General features: G+C 48.8%; 1 protein-coding gene across 3 annotated transcripts in view; it reads left to right on the forward strand.

Annotated features, from left to right (window-relative positions):
• Window positions 1–13,033, forward strand: part of RASSF3 (Ras association domain family member 3) — a 97,567-nt gene that overhangs the window by 39,271 nt on the left and 45,263 nt on the right. Inside the window, exon 1 of one of the 3 annotated variants that reach the window (XM_072326372.1) lies at window positions 9,328–9,593. The exons of the other annotated variants lie outside the window; for them this stretch is intronic. Within the exon in view, the coding sequence (XP_072182473.1) occupies window positions 9,465–9,593 (129 nt within the window). The 5' untranslated portion in view covers window positions 9,328–9,464. Of the gene's footprint in view, window positions 1–9,327; window positions 9,594–13,033 lie in introns of those variants that run through there. 3 annotated transcript variants of the gene reach the window in all.

Below are 13,033 nucleotides of genomic sequence, written 5' to 3' on the forward strand. Positions count from 1 at the left end.
CTGCAGCCTCCTCACTCCTGACAGTGCTGTGTCTGTAACGCTTGTGTCACAAACATCTGACCGTGCTGGAAGCAAAAGGATGGGATAAAGGTTACAAGTTTGCTTCTGAGTTTGTCCCCCTTATTGCTGAGATTTTACATCGCTTTCCAGGAGCTCAGAGCTTACAGTTCTCTACATCCTTGACAAATCAATCTGTGGCCATGACCTCCATGTTTGGACATCGCTGCGGTGGGAAAATACCAGCCACTGGTTCTGTAGGATCCCTCTAGAGTCTGTCAGAGCTGCAGCTGGCAACATTTCACATTGAAAGCATTGCAGTGTAAATCCTGTTTTTACATGTTCATCCTCCATTTTAATGATAACGACATTAAAACTTGGAGGCCTCCCCTTTCAAATCACAGCGAGGAACAGTTATCTGCAGTTCATGAATGAGAGAAGTAATTTATTTTGTAAGAATAATGTGGTTCTTTTCTGATTTTGGAAAGCAAGTTTAACAATATCAATGTTAGCAATGGCCGTAACATTTAATTAATTAGTTGGCTTTTAAAGCTAAGTAACCAGTAGCTGTAGCACAGCCTCTGAGCCAAGCACAGCCTCCGAGCCAGCTGTGACTATACTGAAGACCTCTGTCACAGACAGTAACCCCCGGCCTCCAACCAGGAGAGGCACAGCAGCTCTGGTCCCCATTTCTCAGCACTGTGACCCCCGAGGGCAGGCTGCGTCCCCACGCACATGTCTCTGCAGACACCGGGTGTGATGGCTGCAGGCACTGCTCCCAGGAGAGGTGTCCCACTGCCACCTCGGGGTGGTTTCTGGAGCTAATGACCCCTGAGCACATCAAAACAAACTGGTTTGCTTTGATGGGAAAGCATGGATGTGCTGTAAAAGAGGGCCCAGCAATGAACTGAGACGTAAAACAGATTGTCAAAGCACCCATCCCTGCGACAGAATGGGGAAGCTCAATCAGTGGATAATGTAGGTACAGCTCCTATAAATTCTATGTCACCTTATGCATGCTGTATACAACAGGCTATCTATCAACAACTAGACAGAAGTGTATCAAATGCCAGATTTATGGCTTCCTTTGTGACCTTGGTACTGACCCGTGTCTGACCAGTGCTGGAGGCCAGAGGGGCAGTGAGGGCCTGGGCCAGGTCCTGCACACAGGGCTGTGGGGCCACGGGCAGTCACGAAGGAGGCATTGCCCAGCTGAGGAGCGCTTGTCTTTGAGGCCAGAATATGTCCCCTTAGTGGTTTGTTTGGTTTTTTTACGGTATTGTTGTTTTCTGTTAATGGAAAAGATAACAGCAAGCAACCCCACGTATCCCACATCAGCACAGGGCCCAGGCCCTGACCTCTTCACTCACAGCCCAACCAGATGCAGCAGCAGGCGAACACATAAAGAGCTTCTCTCCCTTGGCCTGGGAAGCTGCTCCTGCAAATGTGGTTTCTTTCTTCTGGTCATATATATATGTTTTTTTCTCGCTGCAAGTACTGCTGCTCCATCTTATGACATGTGGGGAGAGGAGAGCAGGAGCTGCGCAAAGCCTCCCCCCAGCACACAGGCTGGGCTTCTCGGGGTGTAGGACACCCACTTCCCCCACCCCCTTCCTTCCCACCATGTATGAAGACAGGAGGCTGACTTTACATCGGGTGAATGATGGATTCAAGATGCTGAGCACATCGTTCCACAGTTTTGAAAGAAAAAGCCGAAGCACCATATTTTCCTTTTTTCTAGTCTCCAACATGCTCTCAGCCCTGACGCATGTGCTTTCTTTAGCTGCCCTTTCATCTACTGTACTTTTCCCTCAAGTTTCCTTTAAACGTTTTTGGGTATATATATTTCTTTCTCTAAACCTTCCTTCAAAATTAGAACCATACATCCCATCTTTTCTAGGCACGTGCTCTTTTTGCACCCAGAAATCCATTTGACTCTCTGTTATGAAAATGTCAGAAATTCTGAGTAGAAAAACACGATTCTTAGTTCTTTGTTTGTTTGCCTGTTTTCTGCTTTGCCCAGTTTGCCTCTTTGTCTAATATGTTTTCTTCGGGCCCCTGCCCCTCTGTGTCCTGCACTGGGGGAGGGGGAGTGTGACAGCAGTGGTGAGAACTGGGAGCCTCGTAGGCTGGTGAATGACAGAATCACAGAATGGTTGGGTTGGAAAGGACCTCAAGGATCATGAATCTCCAACCTCCGTGCCACAGGCAGGGCCACCAACCGCCACATTTAATACTAGACCAGGCTGCCCAGGGCCCCACCCTACCTGGCCTTGAACACCTCCAGGGACGGGGCATCAATGGGACATGGGCTGAAAGTGAAAGGCAAGATTTAGCTACATTTTTCAAGGGCAGTCACACTGGAAATGTGAAAAATCTTGTGCATCATTGCAGAAGGAAGGGGAAAAAAACATTAATTACTTTGCATTAGCAGCTTTTCTACTAAGAAGTCCTCGGGTTGGAGGGGCAGTTTCTAGAGGGTTTCTACTATCTGTTGCAATCAAGCTTGCTACTAAAAGAGCAAAATGAAGTCTCTTAGAGGATGACAGGAGGAGGACTTCTTTGGCTAGGAAAGGAGAATGTGGACTTGATTCCCGGATCAGAAGGCCCCTTCCCCCACGGATTTACCCATTAGAGGACAGATGCTTGGAATCAGATTGCAGCTACAGTTCATTAGGGCTCACATTTTCGTGGTATTCACAAGCATGCTGGGCTTCCACAGTTGTGGTTTCTATACTTAAAACAGAAGTTCCTAGTTAATTTTACTGCCCCAAGTACTTTTACATACTGTTAGCAATTAGGATGAAAATTAAAAATTGGGGGATGTCTGTTTTCTGTACACTTTATTACAGAAATGTTTCCTCGGGATTATATTTTCTCATACAGCAGCTCTATTGTTTACCCTGGCAAGGCAGGGATGCTTACAGGGAATTAGATGACAGCACTCCCAGGCCTCCAAGCTTCCTTTATGCCACCCTTTACTTATACTTGCATTTGCTCACACCAGTGGGACTCTGCCATTGAGGCTGAGTTCTTCACCTCTTTGTTGAGCTGGGGCTATTGCACTACAACTAATGCTGACAGACTTGACCTGACACTGTTGGGGTTGGCTATGGTATGAGCTAGAAAGGCCATTCCACAGGGAACAGATTGCCAGGTGCAGTAACATGGCTGTCAGCTCCGAGCTCTCACTGGTACTGGCACATCTCCTGGTCTGTCCGTGCCACAGAAATATGGCCTTGGGAAGGGAAGGGGGAAGGGAAGGGAAGGGAAGGGAAGGGAAGGGAAGGGAAGGGAAGGGAAGGGAAGGGAAGGGAAGGGAAGGGAAGGGAAGGGAAGGGAAGGGAAGGGAAGGGAAGGGAAGGGAAGGGAAGGGAAGGGAAGGGAAGGGAAAGGAAGGGAAGGGAAGAAAAAGAAAGGAGTGTGGAGAGTCACTCGTTTATATTTGCACAGCACTTCAAAACCCTCTGAGTAAACATATGACAGACATATGAAATACATTTTCATCGTCTGTGGTGTAAAAACTACCTTTTTACATGTGTGACAAGAATGTGCCTGTATAAGCATGCATTTTGTAGTCAATGAAGAGGAAGAAAGGAAAATTGCTAGCAAATGTGTCTGTCTAATAGGAATATGAGTATCTTGGAAGAAAAGTGCACACAGGCATGGCCAAGAATTGCATTATGAGCTCCATCCAAACCCGCTCAAAGGCACTGTAAGCCTTTCCATCGGTGCTAGTGGGTTTGGGACAAATGTGAGCTGTGTGAAGCTTGGTGCTCCTGGCACGTGGTGAGGTCAAACCCTGTGGCAGTGTCCTCAAAGAGCAGAAGAACCCCTTGGTGAGGGCTGTACTCATAGTATTGTATCAGACAGCTCCATGCCATCCCACTCAGCTGCGTCCATGACGTTCTGTCTCTTTGAGATGAAAGTTTCCAAGAATATTCAGCGAATGTTTAAGGATCTCTAACAAGGACCAGGATCTAGTGTGTGAGCTCAGGAGCAAGGAAGAGATTCCACGGGCCACCTTTAGTTTCCAGGTATCCTTTTCATGGTGAAATAATGAGTCAGGTGGAATTATGAATTTGAGGAGCTGGGAAAGGACTCCAGGTAACGCTGCCTCAAGTTGTATCTGTCGCAGCAAGTATGTGGCCCCATCCCATTTCTTCATGAGGCAGGGCGGGGAGGCTGCAGAACTGGCTCCTGCTTGTTTTCAGCCTGCACTCATGCGTCTGTGTGGCTGGAGTGCCCTTGTTTGAATTAGCAAGTCACCAAGTATGAATCAAAGCGTAATTGTCAGTGCTGCCAGTGGCACTAAGCAGACCTGAGCTATTAATTCGAGACAAATGGAAGAAATGAGTAAACAGAAAGTTTACTGCTCTATGGCAGCTACGGGCCTGAGTGGATGTTCTGTGTCAGTTTTATTTCAACTTTATTGCTTCACTTTGATCATTTGAAATGACCACTGTTCTCAGCTGGAATGTAGGAAAACCCAAAACACATGATTTCTCAACTAATTATTTTGATTTTGAAGGGATATTCTGTTACAGGCTGTTTTTCTTCCTCCGCAACTTGTCTTTGTATCACTTTTTTGCTACACAAATCATGACTTGCGTAATGAACATCGTGGAATAATTATATTTTGCTGTAAAAATGTTACAAATAAGCCAAACCCAAAGTGTTGGCAGGTAGGAACTCTTTGAATTCAGTCCTATGTGTATTTGAAGCTTTAGTATGTGCTGCAGGGACTAATCATGGGTAGAGCTATGTGTATGGTCGAGGCTTTACAGGATCAGAGCCAGCACTTGCCAAGATGTGTGAAAGCAGAAAATGAGGGGGAGAGAGAACCTGGGGCTTCAGAGCAACCGAAAGGCTTCCTGCTGCAGCCAGAGGCAGGGGGCATCTTGCAACTTCATAGTGCTTGTAATTATGAATAACGCTAGGGTTATTACTGGAATTCTTCTTGCAAAACACTGGTGAAAGCAGGAAAGGAGGCGATCTGCAGACTCCTGCCTTAGCGCCGCGACTGCACCCAGCCTGGCTGTGAGACCTGCCAAGCCATCAGCATTCTGGCTGACACTGGGGTCACACATTAGTACTTCACAGCCTAATAGGTTCTGAAAATATTTGAAATTGTGGCATATTTTTAATTCCCTGTTATCCTTCTGGCCAAGGAAAACCATGTAAGTTGCTCTTGAGGTCTCCACACTACTGTTTGTATTTTAATAGAAAAGCACTCGAAAATGTTACAGGAGTCCCTAAGCCCAAGCCCTGTTTTGCTTTAAGCTGATTCTTTGACACGGTGCTTTTTGAAACAGTCTAGCCAAAATCTGGAGAAAAGTGGCTTGCGAACAGAACAGTGTGTCTTGGGCACTGGCAGCCAAGCAGCCACAGTGGTGGAGTGAATGTTTGCTGAACTTCCCATTTTGTTGAGCTCTCCAAGTTTATATGTCAGAGGGCTGAGGGGATGTTTGAGAAACATGTAAACACCATGCAGTCACTGATGGAGTTAATGTAAACGCTGTAGCATGTTTTATCTGTTGTCCTGTTGTTTAGTCTGGGGAAGAGGAGAAGGGGGGAATGATGAGAGACTTCAAATACCCAAAAGGTTGCTATAAAAACAGCAGTGGGCTGCTCTCTCTCTCTCGATTTTGTTAAGGTTTTAAGTGAGATGTTAGAAGAATCTTTCAAACTCCAGTAGGCAGCTAAAAAGCTCTGGAACAGATGACCTGCAAGGGAGTTGTTACGCTACCATTCCTTGCTCTAAGAATGGGTTGGCTGAAGGTCTGCAGGGATGCTGCACAGACCTTGATTCTTCCTCAGAGCAGGGGATGGATTTACTGAACTGCTCTCTGTAGTGCCCTTCAACCATATTTGCATCTGGAATTGCCGTCTCTCCAATAAAGAGACTTTTTAATGCAAACAGACAAATGGAACTGCAAGGCCTTCAGATGAACTCCGCCTTTATAAAATTCAATATCTATTATTATTTCAGCTATGGTGGCCAAGAGTCCAATCCTTACCAAATTGATACAATTATCCGCACCTGTTGTGCCATTCAGGAACCTTAGCTTTAATTTCCACTTTTCTGCAAGCTATACCTGATGTTTCATTTCTCCAAACTCTCCAAAACCACAAAGTAATTTAAAGCTGAATTTTATCTTTGATGTAATAACGATTTAAAATATTGTTGCTCCCCTTAAGGAACAAATATCTACATATCACACAAGTTAACCTTCCCTGTGATTGCTCTGTATTAATATCTCATTCATTAAACCTGTTCTGGAACCCAGAGTGCCCATTACTACTTTTGCTTGACTTGAGCCACCACATTCTAGTGTCTTGAATGGGCTGTAATTTAAAAACACCATGAAATTCTATCTGTGTCATCAAACCTTGTTAATCTAAATGAATGTTATTCTTGTTTTCTTCATAGATGCACCCATGGCACTGCTAATTGCTTCACTGCTCATTAAAATAAAGAAAAAAGCATCTCAGTCTTCATTGCCAGTTGCCTATGTGGTCACACAGTAGCTACTTCCAGCTTCATTTCTCATTGAACTAATTCTTGGGATGAGTGATTGAAAGCCTCATAGTGCTTGTCTATGTTTTAAATCTCTATCCTCTGCCATATTTCTTGGCTTTTAGCTTCATTGTTTTTACCTAATGCTTCACTAATGCTCCTTAAGAACAAGTATGCTTTCACAAACTTTATTACTAAATTTACCTTGACGTATTGCCCTATTTACATCGCACAGTTATTTTGCTCATTGACTACTTACAAGGACTATCAGAGGTGACTGAAAATAACCCAAGGCTAGTGATAATCTGGAGGTTTCAGTGTTCCAATTCCCAGCTAGGAAGCCTTGATGCTTAGCATCCACCTGGTCCATGTTGCAGTACAGAACAGTAGCCATGGAGAGGAGATGTCTGAACAGGACTTACCTCTCCTTTTAAAGGTTCTACAAATCTTAGTGGATATATGACACTGATGATCACGATGTAGGTGGTGTTTCGAGCTGACCAGACAGCTGTATCTCAAGTGACAGCACATTGATTGCTGTGCTTTAGAAGGAAAATCTGTGCTTGTTGGTGCTGCTGTAAATAAAACATAGGCCTGTTAAATTAGCAGATTTTATCTGAACTTCATAAAGCACAATTAGCGTAATGCAGTTACATATGTTGAGTCTTTTAGTTCTGACTTGGACGTACTATACCAAAATGACTGATCTACAAGCTGAGATCACCCGGATTTCTTTAAAATCCATTTTAAAAAACATACCTGTATATTAAGATAGGGAAACCAATTGATTTTTAAACATCAGTCTAGGATAATGCAGAATAGGATTTGCATATATTATTGCAAGCACCATGTAAATCAAAATTAAAAGGCATCTCATCTGCTCGTACCTTCATGTGAATTCTTTGACTCAGTGCCACATCTGAAAACAAAAACAAGAAACACTGTCAAAATTAGTAGGCTTAAAAACTGAGCTCTGCCTGAAGAATGAGTTTGTACTGGGATATGTATTATAAAGAACTTAGATGGACTTTCTCCATCAGTTTTTGTTGCAGCAGGAGGAAACTACATCAGAAATCTTCCATTGTTGTCGATAGGTGCTTCATGGACAGCTGAATGTCATGCCTTGCTGTCATAAACTGGAGCCAGGACTTGCAACAGATCCTGCACAGATGGACGGAAGCTCCTGCGTGGCACCTCACTGCCTTCACGGTGCTCTTTGTGAGCTTGATGGTCCACCCACACACGATCGGGTTGTGAGGCTGCGGCTAAGCAAACAGGCTGTGTACATAATGCCTTTTGTTGCTGAGAGTCGGTCAAGTGTGCCACATTCAGAACACCCCTTTGTAGCTGGAAAAAAGACCTGGGAGAAGCCAAGCTGACAGGAGAGTGAGGAGATAGATAGCACCTCCAGACTGAATGCTGTCAGTGCTCAGCCTGAGCTTTTTGGCCAGCAAGGGGGTGACTTCACCGATATGCAAGGTGGCGCAGGGAGAACACCAAGCTGACTCCATCCCCATTGCAGCGTGGGCACAGGATGAGTTGCGTGCACACAGCTGGTGAGAAATCATGGAATCATTAAGGCTGGAAAAGACTGCCAAGATCATCCAGTCCAACCACCAGCCCACCCCCTCCATGGCCACTAACCACGTCCCTCAGTGCCACACCTCCATGTCTCTCGAAGCCCTCCAGGGGCAATGACTCCACCACCTCCCTGGGCAGCCTGTGCCAATGCCTCACCACTCCTTCTGAGAAGTTTCTGACCAGTTGTGAAGGCAAGCGAGGCAGAGACAGAGAGGAGAGAAAGGAGATATCAGCAATGGCAACCCAGGCACATCTGTGGCTGAGCACAAAGGCTACAACGTGCTGGATCAGAACATGGCTTGGTAGACACAGCCACGCACATCCACTTAAACTAATACTGCTGCCGGAGATGCCTCCTGCCCTCACTCCCATCCCCTGCCCTGGCTGCAGGCCCGGCCCGGGCTCACTTTCCCCCCGGGATCAGTGGCATAAGCTCAGCATCGCGGAGCCGAGGCCCTACAGGAAAGGCGGGTCTACTTTTTGGGCAGCTGTGCGGGCCGAGGAAGCCGTGCCTTAAAGCCAGTATCCTGTCGCTGACAGCGACCAGCTCTAAATAAATTAATGGAAGAGATGAGAAAACCCGAAGCAGGTAATTATGGAGCTAGCCGGCCTTCAAGCATTGTCTGCCACTTCCCCGTCGGTGTCTGGCCGTGATTTACGCCCCGCATCATCCCAGAACTGCCGTTTCTGAGCACGTTTTTCAGCCGCGGTTGTGGCGGTCCGTGCCCTCCCCGCGCCGTCCCATCCCCGCGCCCTGACGGCGCCGCTCCCGCTGCGGCCCGGGGCGATGGATTCCTCGCGCTTATCTCTGCGGGCCCAAGGCGGGGCGAGGCAGCGCCGCAGGAGCGGCCAGCTGCGAAGTTTAAATTCAAGTTCTCCTAAAACAAACCGAAAAAGACTCGCGGCCGTTCGGCCGGTGGTTCCTTTTTAATGCATTATTAGGGCAAAGTCCCCCGGCGAGGTGCCCCCTCGGCCACCTACTCGCTGAGAGGCCCGGGGGCGGCCAGCGCTCAGCCGGAGCTCCGAGGGCGGCCCGGCGACCTGAGGCCCACGCCCGGACTTTCATCTCCGGCCTTGCCCTCCCAGCCCTGCCCGGCGGCCGTCAGCGCAGCTCCTCAGGGCCGGGTGTGGAGGCAGGAGGTGTCGGCGCGGCGCTGCCCCGCGGAAACTTGTGCGGCAGGAAGAGAGGGCGGGAGGCAGGGAGCGGTCGCTGCGGCGGCTCCTCCTCCTTCTCCTCCTCCTCCCGCGCCCCGGGCCCGGCGGCGCTGGGAGAGGAGCGGCCGCGGCGGGGCCCCATGCGGCGGCCGGGACGGCGCTCTCCGCCGCCGGGCCCCTCCCGTACCAGCAGCAGCACTAGGAGCCGCCGATGACCTGGACCAGCAGCATGAGCAGCGGCTACAGCAGCCTGGAGGAGGAGGACTCCGAGGAGTACTTCTTCACCGCCCGCACCTCCTTCTTCAGGAGGCCGCCGGGCAAGACCCGCGCCGCCCCGCAAGTAAGTGCCGAGCGCCGGGTCGGGGCCCGGCCCGCTCTCCACGTGCCCGCCGATCGCGGAAGGGGCCCCTCGCCCCCAGTGGCCGGCCGTGCCCTCAGCTCTCTCCCGCCAGCTCCGGGCTCCCACGGGCTGCAGCCTCTGAAATCCCTCCCGAAGGGCTGAATGGGCGGGCTGGGATGGGGTTAAACGGAGCGTGTGCTCCGTACGGAGTAACCGGCGGGACTGTGCGCGTCGTGTCGGCGCTGAGTGCGGTGCGTGGCAGCCTGGCTGCCGCCCGGGCGGCGGGGAAGGGCCCTCGGTCGCACTGGAGTGGTTTAAGTGCTCGGCGGAGATCGGCTGTAAGAAGACTTTGAAGTGAAGAGCTGATTAAAAACAATAAAAACCCGAAGCCTTCCTAGTCAGCGCTGAAATGTCCACCTCTAAGGAGGATCTGCGGGCAGCGCTGGGCGAGAAGTGCCGGAGCGTTAAGGCAGTCGATCTAAACTCCCTTCGGGAGAGCAGAACACTCAGGTTCCTGTCAGCGCAGCAGTGGGGCGAACGCTGTGCTCCTTTAGCTGAAGCAGCCCAGCCCCTCTCGTCTTTTCTGAAGCTCAACGTTTCTTTCTAAGCACGGCTTTATCCCTGGAAGCTGATGAGTCAGTTTTCCACGTGCTGGCTTCCCTTCCCTTGCTCTCACTGCTTGCTCGGACCTCTGATCGGTGTTTGTACGACTCCTGCTGTGTTTTCCCTGCTGCGTGAGACTCAGCGAGGAACTTGGCTGAGCCTGGTGCCCTCTGATCAACCTGTGGGGCTTATCAAGAATCGTGGTTGCCCACAGCCCTTCCCCTAGGTTATGTTGTGCTGCAGAAGCCAACCTTGGTTTCTGTTTCTCCAAGGTTCCCCAACTTACTCCCCATTAGTGACTTAAAATGTGAGCCCTGTAACCATCCCTCAGGAAACTCCTGCTCCCGTTTGAGGAAGTGCACGGAGTTTTCTTGAGCTTTGGTTTCCTTCACGGAGTTTGGCAGGGTGCCTGGGCACACCCTCTGCCTACACCTGAGCCTGGCTGCCTTGTACAGATATCCTGGGACCAACATTTCACCTTGTTGCCTCCCCAGGATGCTTCTTGCAGCTCTGTTCCTGAGAGGTCATCTCTTTCTCATCCATTTTGAGTTCCAGTTTCATACAAATTCCGGTGACTCTGAATTTTCAAGCTGGCAGGTCCTGCTGCGTGTCCTTGAACTTCGTCTGCTGACCTGCTTGACTGGAGTTGGCCACCACCTGGCCCATACAGAGCAGAGAATGGCTTGGGTTGGACGGGACCTTAAAGTCTACCCCGTTCCAACCCCCTGCCATAGGCACAGACATCCCTCCATTTTACCAAGTTGCTCAAAGCCTCACCCAACCTGGCCTTTATCATCCCTACAGCTGGGGCATTCACATCTCCTTTGGGCAGCCTGTGCCAGAGCCTAACTGCCCTCTGAGTAAAGAACTTCTTCAAAGCCATTATCCCTTGTCCTATTGCTACATGCCCTTCTAAAAAGTTGCTGTTTTATAAGCCCCCTGTAAGCAGTGAAAGGCTGCGCTAAGGTCTCCTTCCTTGCAAAAGAAGGTTGCAGTGTCACAGCTCTGTGTGAACAGATACCTCACTGCTGCCAGACTGTGGGTGGTGGTTGTATAATGGGATGTGAGAGGCCCCAGGTCTTGATTCAAGTCCTAAAAACATGGTTGTTTCTTTGCTTTGTAATGTTGCTGCATGAGTTGTCTTAGCAAGTACTTGTTAAGTAAGTGTGGTGGATTGTGCAAACATGTAAATCACTGTGTGTGATGTTAATGTTCTCAGTCAAGGGGTGAAGGGAAAAAAAGCAAAAATTTGATATTCTGGTCTGTTTCCCCAAAGAGAACTGTGGTGAGATGCTGCAGGGTGTGTGTTTGAGTACATATTGGGTAGCGTGGAACAAATTCATCTGTATTGCTGACTCTGCAGCGTCAGAAGCACTCAGCTAAATGTTTGTAGCCATAAAGTTACTGCCAGTTGCACTGTGCCTGATGAGTTAGAGAGGAAAGAAAAAAATCCCCTAACAATGCTGAATGTAGATTTCAACAGTCATGTGGCCAGTAAGAGTGAGTTTCCCCTTCCAGCAATAACAATCATAATAAGACTCTTTGTATGTATGAGGATGTTACTTTTGGTTTGTATTTGAGGTTTAGTCAAAAAATGCATACTATGTCCCCTTGAGCAAAGAGGAAAGAGGGGAGCTATTAGTTATTGTTTCTGTGTCTTTCTCAACTATACAGATGCTGGGTTTTGCAGGGTGCTTTTTTATTCTTGCTGAAGACAAAGTGGCGGCAATTGCTTTTAGCCTTCTGTCTCAGCTCCTTCTTTCTCCTGCTCTCACAGTGAAGAGGTTGGTTACAACCTTTTTTTGACTGGATTGAACTGAACGTGGCCCTTTTTTGTGCTCCCAGTGACTCATTTACTAAATGAAAAAGGAGGAACTGTAAATATTTTGTCGTGCCCGTGTGACTGCTCATGTGAGGTGAAGTTACCCATGCACAAAGGCTTTAGCAAGATCGGACCCGTGCTTCTGTACAATCGAACCTTTGGAAACCATCCACTCCCTCCAGAGAAAATACCAAAAGAAGATGTTTTGCAAACTTTTGAAAGCTGACCCCTGTCTCCGTGTTTCATCCCGCCCACCCCCATCCTTTCAGGAAAAGTGAAAACAGTGCTGCCTGCTCCTGCATGTCTGGCCATATGGCCGAGGGAAGTGCATCTTCCTGCCTGCGTTCCTGCAGTTCCACCGGCCACTGCCACACACTCTCCCACTCCTAGCAACATTGATGTAAATCCTCGCTATACCTCTCCTCCTTTCTCGCAGGCTGCCCTGGGTTAGCTCCCAGCCCTGCCTCCCACTGGGCAGCTTCAGGTACCCAGGGAATCCCCCAGTGAGGTATTTCTCTTACACAGGAGGCTTCTGGGGAAGTGCTGCTCCAGGAGCAGGCAGTGCTGTGTTCAGCATCCAAACAGTGAGTGGTGTGCACGCAGAATGGCTGAATTCTGCTGGAAGTGCAGTGTGAAATATGGTGGAGGTACACAGTTTGACTTTGGAATGCCGCTATTCTCTGTAAGAAGAAAAATAAGAACTTTTGTTGTTAATGCTGGTTTTTACAGTTTCACCCAGGGCTCTCTAGAAATGTTAGCAAGAAAAATGCAGTTGCTTCTTGTGGCGGTTTCCAGAAGCACTCACCATCCTGCTGCTCCTCAGTCCATGCTGGCTTGTACTCAGTGCTATCCTTCCCCATTTGAGGTCCAGTTTCTGTCTCTCTTCCCATTACTGCTCTCAGCCTTCGCAGCTTTTGCACCTCCTGGGCATTCTGACCCCACACTGTGTCAGGAGCCCAACTTGGGGCTCAGCCTGTAGAGGTGCTATCCTGCCACACCGTTGTTGTTTCCTCCC

Source organism: Excalfactoria chinensis, chromosome 1 (assembly GCF_039878825.1).
Source record: "Excalfactoria chinensis isolate bCotChi1 chromosome 1, bCotChi1.hap2, whole genome shotgun sequence".
NCBI classification, from domain to species: domain Eukaryota; kingdom Metazoa; phylum Chordata; class Aves; order Galliformes; family Phasianidae; genus Excalfactoria; species Excalfactoria chinensis.